The following is a 23,018-nucleotide window of genomic DNA, read 5'->3' as shown; positions in this document are numbered from 1 at the left end:
AAAATATTCCGGATCAAATTACGTTAGAAATTACCTGCATTTTGGGTGAATGAATTTATTTTCAAAACTACTACGCTATTTACTTTCTCAGAAAGCAAATAATTACTCATAAAAGAATATATTCCTATTGATTATATAAGAATAATGGTCGCGGGGGATCACTATGTGTTTTTATTTTATTTAACAATATATCTAACAATCAAACTATTTCTAACTCATTTTTTGTTCAATATCATTGTAAAAATTTTTTCTGTAGGTCCACTTTTATCACACGTTTAGAAAGTATTTCTCTAGATGCTATTCAAATGATGTTATTTAATAATAAATTAATTAAAGCTTGCATTTCCAACGACTGATTTAATTACTTCGTAAAAGCTTACATTTTCAATTTCTTTGTTCTTAATCCAATAGTCGTAATAAAAAATAACTGCATAGTTTATTAGCTTTTTTGTAGCGAATGGTACATCCAAATCGCCTAAGCAATTGATTTTTGAAGGAAGCGTTAAAATTTCTCTGTTTTCATTTTAATGCTTTCCTCGATAATTTTTACACTTAATTTATTATTGTTTCCTTTTTTTCCTATTTCAATTTGTCAAAAAAATTTAACAATCAATCCAAATAATTATACTGAAATTCAATTCGTTATTAACTTTCAATTCAGCTTACTCATCGAATCCATTTAACGGAGATAGTCGCGGAAATCATTTCTTATCGTTGCGGCAATTGTTTCGTGTTGGAGCGGAGGCCGTCTGTTATGACCATTTCCAGCCATTTCAACCACACTGTAAAAAATTCCGATATCAAATTCCGGTATAAAATACTGGAACTTTGGATGCATCATTCGTAAAATTTATTTTACTTCAAGATCCATTTTTACCGTAAAATACATTTTCAGCGTAAAATATTATACTGTAAATTTTACAGTAATATTTATTTAATTAGAGTGATTTTACGGTGCATCAGATTACGATATATTAAACAATATTAATTACGATACCTAAAAATTACCTTCATCCTGAGTACCGGTAATTTTACAGTGATTTTATCCAGAATTTTTTACAGAGCATCCGACTCGATCACCTTGTACTGCTTGGTAAAAAAATAAATAAATAAAAAATTCCAGGGAGCTTTTGTTATTTTTTTTTTGTAAAAGAATTACTTCACAGAAAATGATAACCATTTAAAATAGAGAGGTCAATTTTAATTTTAAAAAATTATATAAAAACAACAAACTGAAGAAATTATAAATTTGATTGATTGTATCATTCTTTCCAACGTATCCTTAACCTATTTTAAAATGCACTAAGAATATTTACTTAGAAATATTCCTATCCGCTTTATGTCGGGCAAAAGACTTATCGTAAGGGCATGGTTTCCAGTTAACTGCAAAAAATTCCGGATTATATAACAGTGAAAAGCATCAGCACTCAGGACTTCGGCACTTTTCACAATAAAATCCACTTCTACTGCAACATGTTATGGAACAAAATATCTGTTATACCTCAATTTTTACAACAATAATTACCATAAGATCACTGAATCACTCTAATTAAATATTACTGTAAAAATTATGGTATAATATTTTACGGTGAAAATGGATTTTACATTAAAAGGCATTTTTCGGTAAATTGGGTAATACGGAAGATGCACCCAAAATGCTTGTACTTTATACCGTAATTTGATTCAGAATTTTTTTACAGAGTAATATAACGAAATCAAGGATCATTGACCATTGTCAGTGAGTAGGTGGTAGAGCTTTTGATCACCCTACAAAGGAATAAACGGTGTGTAATATTGGTTCAACTGTGAAGCGATCGATTTCGCTCAGGCCATCGGGCTAGGAAAGCAAGGGAGACATCCTCTCTGCAGAGGATCAAAATTATGATGGCATGTTTTCGGATTACTCTCAGGGATGTTTCCCAGACTGTCGCCAATAGCCCATTGAGCAGTTCTAGTGTGACGTAGATAAAGTACTACTACTGCTATCTACATAATATCTCTACTATCTACATAATATCTCTACTATCTACATAATAATAATTTTAACTAAATATAATCTATTTCATACATAAGTATATTATATATCAGTATATCATTTATCGGTATATCATATATCAGAATATCATATATCAAATATCATGCATCAGTTATAATTTTTAATATGATCGTCGTATTTATCAGTTATGTAAGTTAATAAATAATAATAATAAATTATGTAAGTTAATACATTAGATAATTTGAATGAGTTTGAAGATAAACTGTTGTTTTCTAAGAAACTATTATTTTTGCAAAAAAAATTCATTTCCTGTCATTACCTTCATAATTTAATGTGTGAAATTTAGAAATGTGTTTCAATCAAAACTGCAATTAATATTTTCTTCACGAAGAAACAATTAACACTCATTCTAAAATAGCAAAAAAAAAATATAGAGAGATGTACAGGACACAAGCTAATAGTGCACTGCTTGATAAGACCCTTACAGCACTACTCAGCAGAAAATTACAGAATTAGCTTTCCTTTATCAAACCAGTTGCGATACCTGCAAGAAAAGTGAACTGCAAATGTATAGGCTATCAGTGATTTAGTACAAAAAAGAACCTTATGGATATCAATATTTAGAATACTTAAAACACGCCTTGGTTCGCTTAAAAGTCTCTTCAATGTGAGTTGATGAAACGACGCAAGAATGAAAAATACTACTAGTTATTATAATATACCTCCACTTTTTATTCTAGCATTCTATTAAGTATTATATATCTTTTCGATCGGTGTCTTATGAAGATTTTTTTTTTAATAATTTTAAGATTTCTTCGCTACGTTACAATGCAAGAAATCATAAAGAGACTAATATGTGTTTTTAAATATTGTTTTCTCAAGGAAAACTCTCCAGTTATCTATAAGATGGGGCTATAAAGGTTCGTATTAATAGCCTATAACCACTTTGTTATACCTAAACACCACTTCTACTGTTGAGTAGGGAAGAAAATTTCAGACTTTAGCTGTCATCCAGTGTATAAGAATTCTTAAAATTATCAGGCGTATTCGATAAAAAAATCCTCTTCGTAGGATAATTAAATTCATTTAAAGAGCCTGAAACGTAATCAAGTTATTCAACAAATAAAAACTAAACGAATGGCTAATAACCTCTAAATGTACCAAGTTAATAATCATTTAATTTTGAAATGTTATTAAAGAAATGCATATTAATGATGAAATTACTATTAAACAAATAATTATTATTCATCAAAGATTATAGATAGGATAATCAATATATAGTGTAGATAACACTTTGTGTATGGATCTTTTTTTTTCTTTTTTGAAATCAACAGAAATGAAGAAGCAAATAATATGAAGAGATTTACTTGAAAATGAGATAACGAGCATTTCGAAGATTTTTAATACATTGTTTTTCTTATTTATTTAAGAATATTTCCTTGATAAAAATAATGATATAAGAACTCTTTCTTGATAAATATTCTATCAAAAGTGAAATTTCCTGTTTCTCATCCGGTTTCATTTATACGGATGTATGTATCTATCATAATGATTTGAGTTTTTAATGTGCTTTAATTTTTGAAAAAATAATAAAATGAAACCCAAGAGTACTTCAACTATAATAAATTTCTTTGACTTCATTACGTGAATTATATTATTTTAAAGATATTTAAAAAATATATAGTTATTTTAAAGATATATCAAGTACAGATAGTTTCGTTTCACAAAATAAATAGATGGGATTTTTCAAAATAAGAAACATTGAGTTTCTTATCCCAACTGAAAGATTGCTATAATGTGCAAGACTTCGTCAGTGATGTGAACTTTTTCTGTATTGAACTTTCAAGACATCTTGCTAAACTTTTACTTAAAATAATAATTTGTTAGAATTATGAGATCATTTACATACACGAAAAATAATAATAACACATTTATGTACGGAGAAACTATTCTGATAAAATTACGCATTGCATGGTAATGACATTTCAGGAAAAGTAATCTATAATTCTGGTTAATGAAACCAAAATATACGGTTTTTAAGCAATTTATTTAGCAGTTTTTCCATTCATATGGCAATAGTTTACCAGAAATTCTGATTTTCAAAATTATAATTCCTGCTACTACACATTTAGAAAAAAATGCAAAACTGAAAAGTGAGATTAATCGATTGAATGGTTTTTATGCCATGCTCCAAGGTAACGTGAAAAATTACGAATTTTTACCACATTTATCAAACTTTATCAGACATACAAAAACATATTTCATTATTAATTTTACCAATATCATTACCTTTTGGTAAAAATTACCGAGATGTTTGTTGTTCCTATAGAACCAAACAGGCGATAAATGTTACCATATTCTGGTAGTTTTGGCCATACTTTTCTTTTCTCAATCTGACATAAACTATTCATAAAATATATATTTTTTTAAATCATTCTTATCTTGAAATGGTTGGTAGTGCACATCATTTTTAACAAATTTTAAAATTAATGAAGTTATAGAAAATAAACCGAAACAAAAATAATTAAAGAAATAATTGTTAGAAAGATTTTATTTCTAATAATCTAAAACCCCTCATTCACCCAAAAGCTTAATAATTATCATTTGCTTCCTGGAAATTTAGTTTTATCAATCTCTATTACTTGCACTAAAAATATATTATGCTTATACTTGTACCCTTTAGTTATTACTTTTCAAAATATATGTTTCATTTTCGCTTTCATTCTTTCCGATACTTTTGCTTTAATCATTTGTAACGTTTTTAAAGAATTTATTTTCCTTCATTCACCTAAAGATTACTAATTAACATTTGCTTCTTGGAAATTTAATATATCAATCTCCTTGTATCACTTTAACTGAAAACATATTATTGAACTAGAATCATTTCTAACTAACGTGTTACTTATCTTACCTTAAAATCAACTACTTAAAAAAATTTAAAGAAAATGTCTCATTTATATTTTATCTAATCTACGTTTATTAGTAATGAAATTGAGGCAGGGGCTCACATATCCTGAGTGCCCGATCTCAACCAAATATTCATTAAAAGTTAATCTGTATTTTTAAATCCGAAATTCTTATTATTTAGAAACTTTTCGTTTCGTATGTCATAAAAGTTTTAGGCATTTGCAGACCACTGATTTAAGATATTTCATCCAGCAATCAGCTACACGTATGTATAACAAAAGCTCTCTGATTTCTAACATTATTTTAGATGTTACTTTCAAAATATAATGGATTTTTAAAATCAAGTATTGCTTACTTCATTTTCTCACACTGAGATAAACAGTATAGTCAAAAGTAGCAGAAAACGGTAAAATATACCATGTTTCTGGCTCTATGGGAACACCAAAAAGCTTTGTAATTTTTACCGAATCGTTTTGGTAATAATTTTTGCTAAATTAACCATAGAATATATTATGTGATAAATTTTGATAATTGTGGTGACATTTGGTAATTTTATCATAATTCCTTAGAGCATGGATTAAAAAACCACTTTTTCAGTTACATCTATTTCTCAGTTCCGTATTTTTTTTTTTTTTTTTTTTTTTNTTTTTTTTTTTTTTTTGCTGAATATTTGGTTATGAAAACTATAATTTTGAAAACCAGAATTTCCGATAAACCGTTACTATGTGAACGGAAAAATTGTTAAATGAATGGTTTGTAAATGCCATATATTTTAATTTTATTGCCATACTTACAGGGATTTTTTACCAAAAATGTCATTACCGAATATTGTAATTTAACCAGAATTTTTTTCTATGTGCATTATGATTACATTGTTTAATCACATTGCTCTCAATCAAATTTTAATTCTGCGAAACCCAGGAAGTCCAGAAAAGGAAATATAAAAAAGAATCAGAATTCATTTAGATGGTGGTTTTCGAACAATGAACAGTCTATTTTTAACTTTAAAAATCATACATTCGATTTGGTTTGAATCTCTTCCCAAATATGTCACCTGAAATTCTTCCTATTTTGACTACCAAAAAAGCTCTATTCTGGAAAAAGAGATTTTAGATTTTAAGATGTTCTTAGCGCTTTTGCTTTCTGTAAGAGGTTTTCCGCCGATTCTAAAATGGCATGTCTAACTCAATAAGGAATTTCTTCTTGACTTTTCTCAACATTGTTTTCTTTATCCTCTTCATGCCAATTTAAGAGTGCGTCATAAATTCATAAAGTCTTTTCAAAACTCTGATTTAATAAATATATTGCTGAACCGATGCTAATATTATTGAAACAAGTAATTCAAATAACTTTTTAGATTTAAGTCCTTGTTAACACATGTAATAAGCTTCTTCGATTTCATTTTATTCAATAAAATTTCGAGCTAAATTTTGAATACGAGTAAACGATCTGAGTAATCTTATTTAGTAGAGAATGCCGTTAGGTTTTATTTGATAGTATAGAAAATAAGGAGCAGCGTCAAATCTTTCTACCTCTGATGTTTATCACCAATAAAGCTTACTTTATTTAATTTTGTAGTACTAGAACATTGATTTGTAATTTCAACATTCATGATCTCAAAAAAACGCATTTTAAATATTGAAATATCACACAATGAATAAATAGTTAATTATTTTTATTTCCATAGGCATAATTAAATAATAATACAAATACTGACTATAAAAACTGAATAAAAATGGTATGTGAATCGAGAAAATATTGAATTACGCAATTATTTAAATTTGAATAAAATTTTAGTATCAGTTCTAAACTATTTAATTTTTAAGAAAATGCGTCTTTCACTGATTTTTTTTAAAATTACAACTTTAACTCTCCTACACTGCTCGATATTACTTCACTGATATTTTTACAAAATGCAGATCTAAATAACTTAAAAATAGAAAGCTAATTTAAAGCTAAGGGCTTTTTCTTAATTTATTAATATTTACATTAAAAGAGAGTATTGTTTCATTAGCATTATTAACACTCTATTCATTAGCATAATAGCATTATTACCAAACATATTTTACTGTCAAAATCTGATTTAGTAAAGATAAGTACTAAAGATATACAGAGAAATGCACGTCAGTATTTTTTATTATAAAAACGTACGGTCATTTACTATCAATCTTGTGAAACTATGCTTCATTCATTAACATAAAGAGCATTGACTTATGCTTCATTATCTGATATAATAAATAAAGATATTAAAATAAATTCCTTTTTTGATGATTTAACAAAATTTAAAAAATTTAACTTTAGAAACATTTTCAGTATTAATTTAATTTACTTTTCTGAGCGAATATAATGTCTTTTTTCTATCACTCACTGTCACTTTTTAACGAAGACAATCTCAACAAATTTCGTAATATATAAATTATATTATTACATATTTATATATTACATGAATTATATTTTTTTACATATTTACATATTACATAAATTACATTATTACATTATGTAACTTGTTTCATATAAATTGTTGATTACATTAATTAATATAAATAGCCATTAAGAAATCTTAATTTAGAAATTTGATTGAATATCTTTCCTAAACAAGTACAATATCTCTTCTATAGCACAACTTGTCAACTTTTCTTTCATTTCAACGAAGATAGTATTTTACCTTAGGAGACTAACATACATTTTTACTTTGCATGCAAATGTCAATTGCAAGTCTCCTGTCTTACAAATGAATGCATTTCTACCTCATACTCCCTTTGGCTGTGCAAGTTTTACATTTGGTATTCATTATTTCTTGCCCCAAATTTTATTTTATTCCATCATACGAATACTACAGAATATGAATATAAAGCAAAGCTATCACACCCCGAATAGAAATATAAAGAGATTTATTCTTATCTTTCACATCAAATTTTCAATTTAAAAAAATTCTGGTGACATATTTCTAGTGAAAAAAAATTTTTAACCTTACCTCAGGGAAAATATTCTAGTACGGATTATTTGAAGTTTTATGAAAATGTCGATATGTAATCATACCGCTTTCATTCTAGCTAAATCATTTAAAGTGCCTATTAACAGTTAGAGTTAAAATCACAGTACTCTGCAGTAAGTAGGGAGAATAATCTCAATCCAAACAAACCATTTTAAAAAATCAAAACTGTAACTAATGCAGTAAAACTTTTTTTTCACTATAAAAAATTACTGTTTTTAATATAACTTTCGTAAAACACGTAGAACTAAACTGACTTTGAACTATTTTTGCGAAGTGACTAATATATAGCTAAACATAACGACAATTATTTTGAAGATGACTTGTTTAATTTGTGTATATTTGAAAGAAAATTATTATATTTTTTTAATTAGATTAAATTTTGGGGCACAAAAAAAATTAAAATATTTTATATATATTAAAGAGTAGTATACATGTAGGCTAGTCACCAACAAGCAATTATTACTTACAGAAACATAAAAACATAAGACTCTACAACAGAATTACTTTACATAAATGTCAAACGGCTACCAAAGCATAAAACTCTAGTCGCCAAAAATATCAACCATGTTACAGGTCACAATGATTTACACGTGATTTATGACGATTCCATCGTAAATCCACTTCCTATTTCGATAAATTTTTCGGACCACATTTTCAACGGATTCCCACATTTTTTTAAATACCTAAAGCATGACGATTCCAATTACTATATTTTTTAATATGGTATTGCAGCACTCGAACATTGAATCACGACTTTAAGTAATCACTTTTACGAAGGGCTCGATTTGCAGTGATTCCATCGTCAATTTACTAAACATTGTCTTTCGCTTTTTCGAAAGTTATTACTACTGATTTCCATATAGTATTTTAAATACCAATAATTCATTACGGTAATAGGAGCCATGCCTGTGAGTAATTACTTTTTGACTTTGAGAACTAGATTTGCGACGATTCTACTATAACTTTTTTTAATTATCGAATAAATTTATTTTCCAAAAGAATATATTAATCCAACAACCCTAGAGCTGTGCACACCTTTATATAAAAGATACCATTTTTCAATGATTCTGGTAGCCAATGGCTACTATTTGTAATTGCTAGTCTATACTATAAAAACTGTGGTGCTAATTGCTAGTCTATACTATAAAAACCTATCCAAATTTGGTGTTGAAAAACACTAAAAATTGTGCGAATAATTACTTTATCTTAAGTTAATATCGAGTATTCTTACACACTTCAAAAATTATTGTTAAATCTTAATATCAATAAATTGATAAAGCTAGCACCATCTGCAACTCGTTGGTGAAAAAGGTTTTGTTTTTGGAAGCTCCATAAATTTGTCGATTAGTTTGTGCATATTGTGACTATTGAACAAAATTGTTGAGTGACATGAAACTAGAAAGTGCTATAAACGTATAACAAATGCTTCTGGACCATCATTAAAATTTTAAAGACGAATAGTTGAGCAATTTTAAGATAGTGACAAAATGGCGGTTTATTTAGGTGAAGTGCACTGAGGATAAATGAGTTCTTATTGTCGGATTTAATTGATAAATTTGTCATAGCCTAATTAATCAAATGTTATAGCCTATTTTTTATTCTTCTCTACTGATTGATAAAAAATATTGATTGTGTTCTATTATTTGCCAAGTAATTTCAATTAACAAACTAATTATTTTATTTAAGTACAAAGTAATTTTTTTTTATGTAACAAACTAATTTTTATTTTTTTATTTTACCTGCATTTTAAGTTTATGATTCTTACTTTATATTAAATCATAAAACTAATTTTACTGATTCGTATATGTATCATATCTTAGTGAAATTATAAATTTTAGCGTTACTGAATAATAAATATTTTACAGTGTAGAGCTCGAATCTCTACTAAAATTTATTTCAATAAATTCAACAACTTTTGAAAAAAGTGTAAAAAATTATTTAAAAATTTTTTTGAAACAAGCACTAAATTTGGAAAAGGTATTGCATTATATTATATGAATAGAAATTTTTAATGTTTTAATAGGTTATTTGACAATGGTGCAATTCAAAAATCTAATGTGGTATTAATATATTGCTTACAAAACTTGTTTACTATCAATTTAAGCTGAAAATTTTTTTTTAAAAATTGAAACTTGATGTTTGATGGGTTTAAACTTAATGGCGTACCAAGACCCATAAAATCAGTTGATATTATATATATGCTATTCCTTCTATCCAAATATTCAATCCAATTTGTTCATTTAAAATATATATTGCGTTAGAACTATTTAGTGAATATGTAAAAATAATAAAATAATACTGTTTAACAAATTCTTACTTTCAAAAACCTAAACATTTGCATATTTTAAAGGGCTGCTTAATGTATAAATAACAGAGGACGCAAATACTAGCAATGATTCCTATAACAAACTGGGTTTTATAAAATGCTCACATTACAATATCGCTTCATAATTACCAAGATATGCATCTTGAAAATGGTTTTTATCTTTAGACCAATTTTAATATATTTTTCCAATCTACTAAGATTCTTTATAAATAGCGTTTCATTTTCAGCTTTTCAACAAGTTTTGCAAAACTATCGCATAATTTATAAATTCGAGTGTTGATAATAAGAAACAAAAATGATTTGAAAAATATGCATAATATTCACATATTCACCTTATTCTTTTCATACAATGATAAATGTCAACAAGAATTATAAATTAATTCAAAATGCTACATTAAGAATATGAAATCAGAGTCAGTCAATTTGGTTATTCATGTTTATAGAATATGATTTCAGAAGAAATTATAATTAAATCAAAATCACAGCACTTATAATTTAAATACAGGATAAAGAGAGGTTATACTTCTCTCTCTCTGAGATGTAATAATATTTAAAATCAAAATGATAGCTGAATTATGTTTCTTTCTTAATGTGTCATTAACACATGAATGATGTTGTTTTCCTTTCTTTTTTTTAACATGAATCAAGTTCTGAAGTATAGTTTAGTTTTTCAATTATTTTACAGTTTTGAGGTTTTCTGCAAATATTGGTAGACAAAGCAACTGCTTTGTTTCCCCAGAGTCACGTAATATACAAGAGCCACTATCGAAATTGCTAATATATTCCTTGATATTTTGGCGAATCGCTAATTGGAATTAAAATAGCGTGTGTAATAATGAAATCAAACAGATATTTAGGAAAATATCACTCCATAGGGAGTATCAAAATCTTTTGTTCTCATTTAATAAGTTATAGTTATACCCTCTTTTCATTTCCCGAAACAGATTCCCTCATTTTGGCATGGATTTTATTAGGTTTTTGCAGCATCGACTAATTCCCTATGCCTATACTATGATTGAATCAATTATCAAATAAGGCAATTTTTTTGTTCTTTATTCCATTCTTGGAGCTCTTTCAGAAAGCTCGATTGGACTAAGACACGTTGCTAGAAATTTCTCAGAAACAATGGTTGAATAACAATTTATTAAATTGTTATTTCACCATATTCAAACAAAACAGTCAAATAATCATAAATAAGATGGTATTCAAACTGTTTACTGTAGGAGAAAAACAGTTTATTAACTGCTTTCACCTAATACAGTTAAACAACTAGAATATTATCGCACCAACTACGCCCACTTAATTCCTTACAGCTGGGTATATATATATTATAGTTGAGAGTGCTAATCTGTCAATCTCCTTACCGTCAGAACAGGGGTTCGAGTCCCTGCATTGACACTACAATATTTTCTCCCTTCCCCTAAACACGTGAAGAGTTTTCATTATCCTACACTTCTCAATTTGTGACCCTGAACTATTATAATACTATACTTGCATTCACGCACAGATGGCAGCACCATAAAGCTGCTTAACACAACAAAAGTTAAGTATTTCCCTTCTCTTACGAGAAGTGAGACAACCAGATAAAGTAATTAAACCATATTCATTTGATTAAAAGCCTAAATCATGTAAGGCCTAGCTCCTAAGTCCTTTCTTTTACAGGTTTTAAATCATGCTTGCCTTAAATGATTAAATAACCGTATTAATGACTTTCTTAACCATACTAGTTATAAACGGTAAAGGTAAAAAAAAACCGTAAAGGTAAAAAAAAAATTCCTTAACCGTAAACTTCATGATTAATTGGTTGGATAGACTGCTGTCGGTAATTCTACCGTAATTTTAGAAGGAAAATTCTGACAATGTAGGAAGAATGTACATTCCACTCTAAAACAGCTGCTTTTGATTTTTGCAAAATATTCTTACTTTTTCCTTATAATTACAAAAATACCCAAAACTTTTTTAAAAATTCTATCTTTATCTGAAAACCTTTACTTTTTTATTTCTGACCTAATTCTCTTAGACGTTGTTTTCTTGTACTAGTTATTGTTCATCAACCCGTCAACGAGTATGGATGGTTCTATACAATTATGAAATATACGTAAAAACCAGCAGGTAAACCCGAAAAAATTTACTATTGTGTCAGTACGCATGCCAATGTCGAATATTGTATGATATTTATTCGCTATAATGCTTCTGCAGTCTTATTTGCACCGAAAATTTCTTTTAACCCGACTAAACGCATTGCTTAACTTACACACTCAGAAAAAGGTTCAGCATTGAACTATAATGCCTGTAACATGAAACACATTAAAGTGCAAATTTACTGTAATCTTTATAATATATTAAGTTGAATTACGTTTCCATTTAGATTGAAAGAAAGTATAGTTTGATAATGTTTAAAATGTAAGATAATATGATTCAATTTTCCACCATAGGAAAGTTTCAGCAAATGTGAACTATAATCATGGTTGAAACACCTCAAAACTTATAACAGTGAACTAAAGGATTTTCAACTTTTTTTCGCTTTGAAGACATGTTTAAATACGATTACATTCAACTATTCAATCAAAACTATCTAAAATATAAACAATCAACCTCCGCTCCTCATTTAGAGTACCGTGAACGGTCCGCGGTGATAAAAATTAACCGTATTTTGTTTAGAAGGCATGTTTAAACACGATTACATTCAATTATTGAATCAAAACCATCTAAAATATAAACAATCAACTTCCGCTCCTCTTTCAGAGACCCGTGAACGGTCCGTGGTGATAAGAAGGTTGGGGAGCTCTGCCTCAGAGCTTGGCATAAAAACCATTTATTCTGTTGAATTTTCTTTACAGATTTGTATTTTTTACTGAATGTGCGGTAATAAGAACTATAATTTTGAAAACCAGAATTTTCGGCAATCCGTTACCATATGAATGGAAAAATTGTCAAATGAATGGTTAATATACCGTATATTTCGTCTTGTTAATCAGAATTGGGGAGGGAGGCTAACCAGAAATGTTATTGTCATACAATGTTGTAATTACCAGAATTTTTTACTCCGTGTGATCAACAATAATCATAATAGCAGCAATCAATTCAAAAATAAAATAAAAGGAAATTAAAAATCACAAGTTAATACTTAAGACTGGAGAAGGGAAATATTTTTAAACTTTGAGTAAAATAAAATCCTTTCCTTATTTGAAAAATTTTATATTCTTAGAATAATTTCCCTAAATATGTACTTTACAGCGAAGTCAAATCTTGGAAAATTCACACACATCTAATAAATATTCTTTGGCTACAACAACGAGCAGTTGAATTCTGAATGCCAATGTATAGAATTTTTCTATTTAAATTTCATTTGGCACCCACTCGAAGTCTACTAAACGCGTTTCTCCAAGGAGATTTCTAGGACATAAATTCTTGAAAAGTTGTACGAAGTCAGCAACTGAATATGTAATAATTTCGTAAAATCAAGAATTTTCATAAATGCAATATTTCTTTGCAGTATATTTAATAATAGTATTTACATTAACTGCATTAAATATATAAGATCTGGTAACAAACGTATTTTAAAATTAAACAAGTTTTTTCAAGTTTGTTTTGGAGTCACGTTTTTTGAAAAAACATTATTGAAAAACTAAAGGTTTATATATTTATGGTCTGTATATTATTAAAGACAGTTTATTACATCAAAAATAAGTATTTTATTTAAATTCTGATCATTATAACAACTACGAATGTGGCGAAAAAAAATTTTTTAAAAATTTTTAAATATTACTGTTTTGTGACAATTCTAAAAGACTTTACATTTGAGAATGGGGTTCAAAAAGTTTTTTTTTTCTAATATTACGAATTTTGATATGATCTGAATGTCTTTTTATCTTTGATTATAAAGTCAAATTTTTCTTGGCTTCAATCTCCTATAAATACTCTAAATCTTTTTTCATCAAATTATTAAATACCAAAGCTGTTTAAAAAAATTATTAGTAATATGGTTTAGTGACCATTTCAGAAGCTTTCCATCACAGAATATAAGGCTGAAATAGTTTTAAAACTCTTTTAAATCTTACGAATGGTACTCCAATTTATGATATGGCACAATTTTTTTTAAACTATACGTATTCCTTGTTTTAAAAATTTATTTTAAATAGTTTTTTAAATATTTTGCCTTAAAGTTAGAAAAATATGAGATTTAAAATCCGATATGAGGACAAAAAATATTTAAAAGTTTAGCTTAATAATTAGCAAATTCAATACAAAATAAAATTCTCAGTCATATTTTAATTCTATGAATTACATTAAATTTATAAAATTTATTTACTATAAATTGCATTAAATTTATCAACAAAAAAATTCTCATAGTGTAATAATTTACTAAAATTTAAGCACACAAAGAAATTAGAATGTATGACTACATTTTACATACCCATAAGTAATTTTTACACGTCTATATGATTTTCGAAATTTATGTATTTCCAATATTTAAGAGAACGAAATTGATAATTTTTAAGGGTAGGAAATTAATTTATTCTCAAATTTTTATTAAAATATTATGTCACATAATTTAGGATAAATGTTTTGCATTCATTTTAAGAATATTTTTGTAAGAAAAATGCTTTTCCTAGAGAAATATATTTACTTGTAAAAATTGAAACAATAAAGCTATTTCAAAATGCACCCCTATAATATTTATACCTTCAACGTAAACTACGCAATGCAACTAATTACGTTTAAAGAATTATGTCTTTCTCTAAATTTGCTTTAATGATAAATGTGAGAGATAAAAGTAATTCATTAAGCTCTATTATTTGCTGACTTGCTTTCTTTAAACATTGCAAATAACATCCAACTAGTTAAAAATAACGTTTCAAAAGCCTCTAATCAACTGTAAAGAATAATCCTAGTTTATAAGGGAATTTTTATGCATTCAATGCAATTTACAACATTTTATTCAAAACTTTTTAACTTGTAAAATTTGGTAATGTCTTGTGGTAGCTGCAATGGTATCTTTCCAAATAAAATATGGCACTTTAGTTTAGATAGATTAATAAATAAACAAAATTAATATTAAAAACGTACTATTAATTAATAAAAATTTGTACTAAATTTGAAAAATAACTTTAAGAAAAGTATAATATTAAAATAGCATTAGTTCGTTCCTTAAAAAAAGATATAGCATTTCTGAAATATATTTCCTTATTAATATTGTATAAAATATAGGAAAATATTATTTTTCTTTTAAAACATCAATTGTAAAAATTAACTAAAAATCATTTGTTAATGAAAATAAAGATACAATTATTTTTCATGAATTATGGCATTTCTTTTCTAACTCATAAAATAAAATCATGAATGAAAGATATGAATAAAATATTTTAAGCGAAGAAAAACTTATTTTACGAATCATATTTTTATATGTATGTTGAATACAGTTACAATTAATATACAGTTGAAACTTTATGCTTCGACAATGTTCAATTATGGTTTAAAAAAAAACTGCTATACTTTGTTTAGTATTCGAATATTTGTCATTTTATGCTATTTCCTTATACACTGGTGTTATAAATTGTATTCCTTTACTAAACTTAATAAACATCTGTTTGCATTTAAAAGGACAATTGCATACGAATTAACAAAACGTCTTAATATTAAGATGAAAGAACAAAATTCTTATATAAAAACTGAGAAAATATTTTGATCTTTATTTAATTGCTAAAAAATCTGAAATTAACTAGTTCATTAAAAAAATAGCTAAGAATTAATCTCGCTTCTTCTAGCCATGAATAAAAAACATTTTATTGAAAAATGAAATGCAATTTCTACTTTTGAAAAGCTCTTAGAACATCAAACAACTTACTATTACTAAAACAAAAAGATGGAAAGAAAGTAATGCCTTTCTAATTTTAAATTTTCGAAAAAATAATCATTACTAAATTCCCATATTCATTTAAAGTTTAAAAAAATAGTAATGACATGAAGAATATAGTTGGACAAGGTGAGCAATAGATAAATTAAAATCATGAAACTGCTTTTACAAGCTTTTCTAACAATATTTCAGATGCAATAAAATTCCTTTTAGAGCGAATAATAAAAGTTTACTTCTCGACGAAATCACCTGTTGATACTAAGTCGTCAACCAAAATGATGCTTTGTACAGTAGGAATGTTGAAATAGCGGCAGAAATTTTTCATGATCTTTTTTTTTTCAAATAAAAATGTCTTTTATTGGAAGTTTAATGGAACTATACTTCGCTTGATTTGCTTTTTATGTCTTATTAAGCTTTATTTTGTTTAGAATACTAAACATAAGGCGAATCAATATGATAATCAAAATTCATCTATTTGTTATCAAAATTCATTAATTAAGTTAATTACAAAAAAACTAAATTATTTTATTAAATAAGATTTTTTCATTTTGTCTAGAAATAATATGCAAGTTTTTATCTTCGAGTGATAAATTATATGACAACTGGTTTAATCCATTTATTTTACTACTTTTACAAACTCATAAAGCATATTCGGTTTCGTTTTATTATTTTTTTCAAATATTTCAAAAAAAGCAAATGCTGAAAAAAGGAATTAAGGAAACATTTAAAGATGGTATAAATTACTTTTAAAGCTGATTTGATCTGAAATACATATTTTTAAAGCAAATTAAACTTTCTTAAAAATGAAATTTTCTCTGAACTGTGGTTTAAACATTGTTTTAACAAAAAAAGACTAGAATTATTCATTTAAATTTAAGTGGATCAATGTTTTATCTTTAAAATTTCAGAAATCGAATTGATCTGAATTCAAAACTAACATGACACACTTGAAGTGCGTCTTCTGAGTTCAAAACTAGCATGACACATTTGAAGTGTATCTTCGTTTTATGGAGTGATACGGTTTTACTGGAATATATATACATTTGATGTAAATTTACAAGTCTTTAATACAATTGAAATAACAATACTACTCTTTAATATGAAAATATAAGTCTTAAAGGAAAAGCTTCTCTGCAATTTTAAAATATATAATAAAGCTTCAGTATGTTAAAAAATTTGTTCAGGCTTACTAATATGCATGAATATTTGCAGAAGAAAAATTTTATATTAGCCATGTTTAAGGATTAATAACTTCCCTTAAAATTTAATCAATAATTATTTCCTTCCACATTGAAATATAAATCATAAACAAGCAATATCTACATACTTTTAAGATATTGTTTAATAATATCCATAAATTAATAATTATTTCCTACCGCATTGAAATAAAATTCATAAATAATGGATTTAGATAGATAATCAAAGATTTTTAAAGAAGATAATAAAATAAAGAGATTCTATAAAGAGATTTTTGAAGAAGACTAAAATTTTAAAAATATACCTTATAAAAGTTAGCAAAGTAACTATAATTTTAACTAAAAATTACGACGAATAATCAAATATTAAGATAACAATAGAAATGCATGTTATATTAATTTGAATAATGTTATTAATAAGGTTTAATATGATTAATTTCATACTTCTTAGTAAGATTCTTCAATTTCAATTAAAACATTTCAAAAATATCTTAGAAAATATCTTTTTTTAAAAAATAAATGTAACTTACAGTTGCAACGGATCTTTTTATGAATATGAGATAATTACAGTTGCTATAAATAAGTAGAATGAATTATTAAAATAATGAAAAAAATTTATACTAAATAAAACTAGAAAATGTTATTAATACGATTTCATATGATTAATTGCATAATTTTATTAAGATATTAATTTGAATTATATCAATAATTAAATAAAGAGATATAAAAGAAAAAAATCTCTAAAATAACTTTCAGTTAACTGGATCTTCTTATGAATATGATATACTTACAAATACAACTTACAGTTGATTAGATCTTCTTGAAAATATGACATAATTACAAATACAACTTACAGTTTGATTGAATCTTATTTTGAATATGAGATAATTACGGTTGATATAAATACGTAAAATGAAATTAGAAAATAATGAAAAAAATTACACTAAATAAAACTTAAAAAAATTAAAAATACCTTTTTGCTAATTAATTTCACACTTTTTAGAAAGATTATATGAATTATTACATTATACAAAAATTTTAGAAGAGTTTAAGAAAAAAGTATGAAATAACTTACAGTTGACTGGATCTTTTTGTGAATATGACATAATTACAATTGCAGCCTCCTAATTTTCCAGGAAAGCGGATTCCCTTGCAAATATTGTCGCATGACAGAGTCCTTTTTTCTGTACGAACCGCAGTTACAGTGAGCGAAAAAAAAACGAAAATAATTTTGCAAATATAACTTGCGCCCATTACTGTTCTGTAATTTACGGTGCCGATTTCGGTGAGAGGAGATCCCGTTATCACTTTACCGTCGGACGAGCATCAAATGAAGGATCACATCAAAAGATGGAAAAGTTTATATTCAAAGATAAAATGGTTTGAGTTGTGCGTGGATGTCACTTTCTTGTGAGGAAAAGAGTTTTAAAACGCTTGCATTAAAGCATGCCCATTGTGACGTCATTTTTGCGTTCCACCAATAAGGGGAAGGGGATTCTAAAATTGAGGAAAAAATGCATTATTCTAAAGAATTGAAGAAAAAAATTATGGGAGGGGCTAAGTGTAAGATTTTATGTAATGTTATCGATATTTAGGTTTTTCATTCGGTACATTCCAAGAGAATCTTGAAAAGATAAAATTCTTTTAAGATAAAAAAGTGAAAGAAACTTTTAAAAAATACAGCTTTTCTTCTAAAATACAATCCTATTTTTTACATTTTTAATAATATAAATTTAAGAACTTAATTGAGAAAATTTCAAAAATCAGGAAATTTGGATGTTTAAATATTCAACTTTTATGTAATTTTCAAAAAAAAATTCTGACATGACTTTAATTATTTTTTTGCTACTTTTTTCGTGCTTTTAATTTGGAACATTTTTAAAGGATTTCAGTAGTCACTTTTTCATTTAGTTTTAAAATAAATGTGGGACAAACAAATTTTGAGCACAAACTTTTATTTTCAAAAACTAATTTTTCCATACTGACCTAAATGTACAGTGAGTAAAATAAGAAACGGACCATCCTGAACAACTTTTGATCTAAGGATTAAATCTTTACGTACTAGAGCTCAAACTGATTGGTTCACGGAGGTGATCTAGAATATGCTAATTAGTTCCTGCAGACGATATTTAAAATAACGAAATAAGACGCAAGAACGTACTTTCTCTGAATAAACATAACTTTTATTTGACGGATTTAGATTTCTAACCCTCAAAATACACAGCATAGCAACAATCTGGGAAAAACAGTTCAAAAAAATGGTCATGAGAGCAGTCTTAAATTTTGGCCTTTTAATGTTAATTTTACCTTTTGCGTATTTCACCATATGTCGAGAACTTTTAAGGAGAATTTGAAATTTTTTGTACACAATTATAAAATTCGATTATCTAAAGATAATTCCATGCAAAATATAACTTTTAATGAATTTTATATAACTTTTACATCATTTTAAAGAATGCAATTTTAAACGGCACGATACAAAGCTTCAGCGAAATCGGCCGAATAGCTCCTGTGAAATCGAATTTTAAATTTGAGACGGTTTCAAAACTCGATTTTTCTGGAACTATTCGATCGATTTCGCTCACATTTATATTTCGCCATGTAAAATTGCCTTCTTTAAAATGATGTAAAAAATTAAGTACCTTACAATTCAAAAGTTTTTTGACTATTAAATAAAATAATAAAAAATAATAAATATTTACCAAAAATTATATTTTGCATTAAATTATCTTTGAATAAACGAATTCCATAATTGTGTGCAAAAATTTTTCAATTCTCTTCAAAAGTTCTCGAGATAGGGCGAAATAAGCAAAAAGTTAAATTAGCACTAAGGGGTCCAAACTTTTGACAGCTCTCCTGACCAAACTATTGGGACCATATTTCTCAGATTACTGCTACCTCCGATTTTTGTAGTTGCAAATCCTAACCTGTCGGAAAAAAAGGTATGTCTATTCAGAGAGAGTGCATTTTTGTACCTGTACATTTTTTGTCATTTTGTTAGCTTAAATTATCATCTGAACTAATTAATTAGCATATTTGAAGTCATCCCTTCGAGCCATTTAGATTGAGTTCGAGAACGTGAAGATACGATCATTAGATCAAAAGTTATTCCTGTTGCTTTTCTGCTCGCTGTACATTTAAAAGAAGAAAATTAGAAATTGATTATGTATTTTCTGAGAAATGTGTATCAAATATTTTTATTTTGCATCAGTTGAAAAAAAACATTCAGTTTACTTTTTAAAAAAATATGTTAAAAAAAAAAAAAAAACGATAACATGAGGGAAGCTAGTTTGCTCTATAAGAAAGCATAAAGGTTCCAATGTGTTTTTTTACGTGCATGAATGTAATAAAATTAAAGATAAAATCAAAGTAAAATATTTAAACTTACTTTAATACAATTAAATATTTCGATTTAATTTTTTTTTTGTATAAATTGGTGGGATAAGTAATTTGAAACAAGAGGATTTTGGTCTCTTAGTAAACCGTTCATAAGAAGCAATTCCCCGTTAATGACCGAAGACAAGCATCATTGGATGCAATCAGTGAACAAGTGGGTGCTAATTTTGATCAACGTGCGAAGGGAACGAGGGAGCGCGGTATCGGTCCTCGTTAAACTATTCTACCGTAAATGCTCGACTTGCGCACAGGTTGTCGAATCCCAAAGCAGGGGAGCAATCTGCTCTGCAGATAATCAAAATTTTGATGGGGTGTCTTCGGATCATCCTCAGGTACGTTTTTCAAACCGTCGCTAATAGCCCATTATGCGGCTCTATTGAAATGTGAATAAAGTACTACTACAAGATGATTTTTGTATGTATAAAAATGAGTTTTCTATTCTTTTTTTGTTAGAAAATGCAACTTTTTTATTTTAATGCTAATCTGTATTTCCTGATGAAATTATTAAATAAATAAGGAATTAAAGGAAATTAATTGCTGCTTTTTTAAATAGTTTAAATTGCAAATAGTTGCTCTTTGTAAAATTGTTTTTTTTTAAAAAAGAGTATCAAAGGAATATGTTTTTGATGCGATTGTTTTCTTTCTTTATTTTTTTTTTAACTTTAAAAACAGGAAAACAGGAAAATTGGCAAACTTTTTTTAAAAACTGATCTCATATTAGTGCTATATTACCCGCTTTTTTATTAAAGAAAGTAAAAACTTTTAAATAAGATTCAAAAAATATTCTTAACAATTTTTAACATGTTTTTTCAGCCTTTGAAGTTACTAAAGTAATTAAAAATAATGATGACGAGCTTATACTGCATATTCAATGTAGAGCTCACAAGAGTGTAAATTTCAAAAATTCTGGTGACAGTTTGAAAAGTATCTGAGAATGAGATAAATTAGAACAGAAGAAAAAGTATAAATGTCAAGCGTTGAACCGCTGACTTAAGGATCGAGTTCTGCGCCATTGGGAACCTGTTGGCGAGAATTTTCTTTTACATGCAATATGACATTTTTTAAAAAATATCTTAAGATCTATTCTACAGATTTTAAATAGCATCTTAGAAATTAATATTTTTTACTTCATAAAAAAAAAGCTTTGTTGCCAAAATGTTATGCTGTACTTAATACCATTTTCTTAAAAGTTTTAAAATATAAATAAATATATTTTTATTTATAAATTTTTTTTCATATGAAAGTAAACAAATAAGCCAAGTATTGCAACTTTTTTCGAAATACAATATTTTCTTTTCCTTTGTTACTTACAAAGTGACAATCTAAAATTACATAAATAATGACGATACAAATTTATTTTTAACACGATCTATCATGTTAACTTAAGATTCATCCTTATAATATTTTTCAATAAAAGAGTTATCTGATAAGAATTTATGTGTTTCACTCCCTTCGGAATGATGAAACATAACAAAAGCTGATAAAAAAATTTGCGAAATGAATATATCTCAACGTAAACTTCAGTTTTTATGAATGGGAATACCAAACCTCAAATCTTCTTTTGAAATATTACTCAGGTGATAAGTTAATATTTAAAAGCTGTTATCGTTTATTTATTTTTGAATAAAAAATAAATAAATTTTTCATCTTAATATATACTGATTAAACAATTTCTGTATGTGATCTATCTGGAAAAACCATGCTGAGATAGTGCAGCAGTTTTCATGATCTGTTTGGTTTTCGAGATGATTTACAGTTTCGGTTTGCGAGAAAAAATTTGTAACAGGATTTTTATATACAACAATTGTAAAGCAAAACTCTAAAATTTATCTTCATTCAAATTATTTTTTACTGTTATGGTTTTATGCAGATAAGTTTTGAATTGTTATTCGAGTCTTAGTTTTGTTAGATACAGACATAAAAATAAGTAAATCATTTACTAAATTTACATACGTTTGAAAATAATTTAGCATAGAGCAGGTGATAGAGGTTTTCCTTAAACATTATTTAAAAATTTCAGAATGAGAGGAATATCTTAAAATAAAACACAATTTAAAAGAAACATTGGACATCAACATCAAAGAAAAATGTCTCAAAAACGATGGAGAGAAAACCCTGAAAGTAGTAGAGTCACGCCCTTTGGCTGAGTGGTAGCGCTTCGCTCTCCCATGCCACAGGTCCTGGGCTCGATCCTCGGACCGAACAAGGTTGGCTCAACCTTTCATCCCTTCAGTGGGTCGATAAATGAGTTCCAAGCATGCTTGGGAACTAAACACTAAGGGTTCCGCTTTCTTCTGACCACCTGACCTGAACATCTCCTGCACCCCAGAGCCCAAGGTCGAGAA

General features: G+C 27.0%; 1 protein-coding gene across 1 annotated transcript in view; it reads right to left on the bottom strand.

Annotated features, from left to right (window-relative positions):
* Positions 1-18,698, bottom strand: part of LOC107457475 (uncharacterized) — a 30,097-nt gene extending 11,399 nt beyond the window's left edge. The window contains exon 1 of the mRNA XM_016075640.3: positions 18,353-18,698. Coding sequence (XP_015931126.1) covers positions 18,353-18,531 — 179 coding nt within the window. The 5' untranslated portion in view covers positions 18,532-18,698. The remainder of the gene's footprint in view (positions 1-18,352) is intronic.
* Positions 18,699-23,018: the final 4,320 nt, after the last annotated feature.

The sequence above is a fragment of the Parasteatoda tepidariorum genome, chromosome X1 (genome assembly GCF_043381705.1).
Source record: "Parasteatoda tepidariorum isolate YZ-2023 chromosome X1, CAS_Ptep_4.0, whole genome shotgun sequence".
NCBI lineage: Eukaryota > Metazoa > Arthropoda > Arachnida > Araneae > Theridiidae > Parasteatoda > Parasteatoda tepidariorum.
This window is presented reverse-complemented; position numbering and strand designations above follow the sequence as displayed.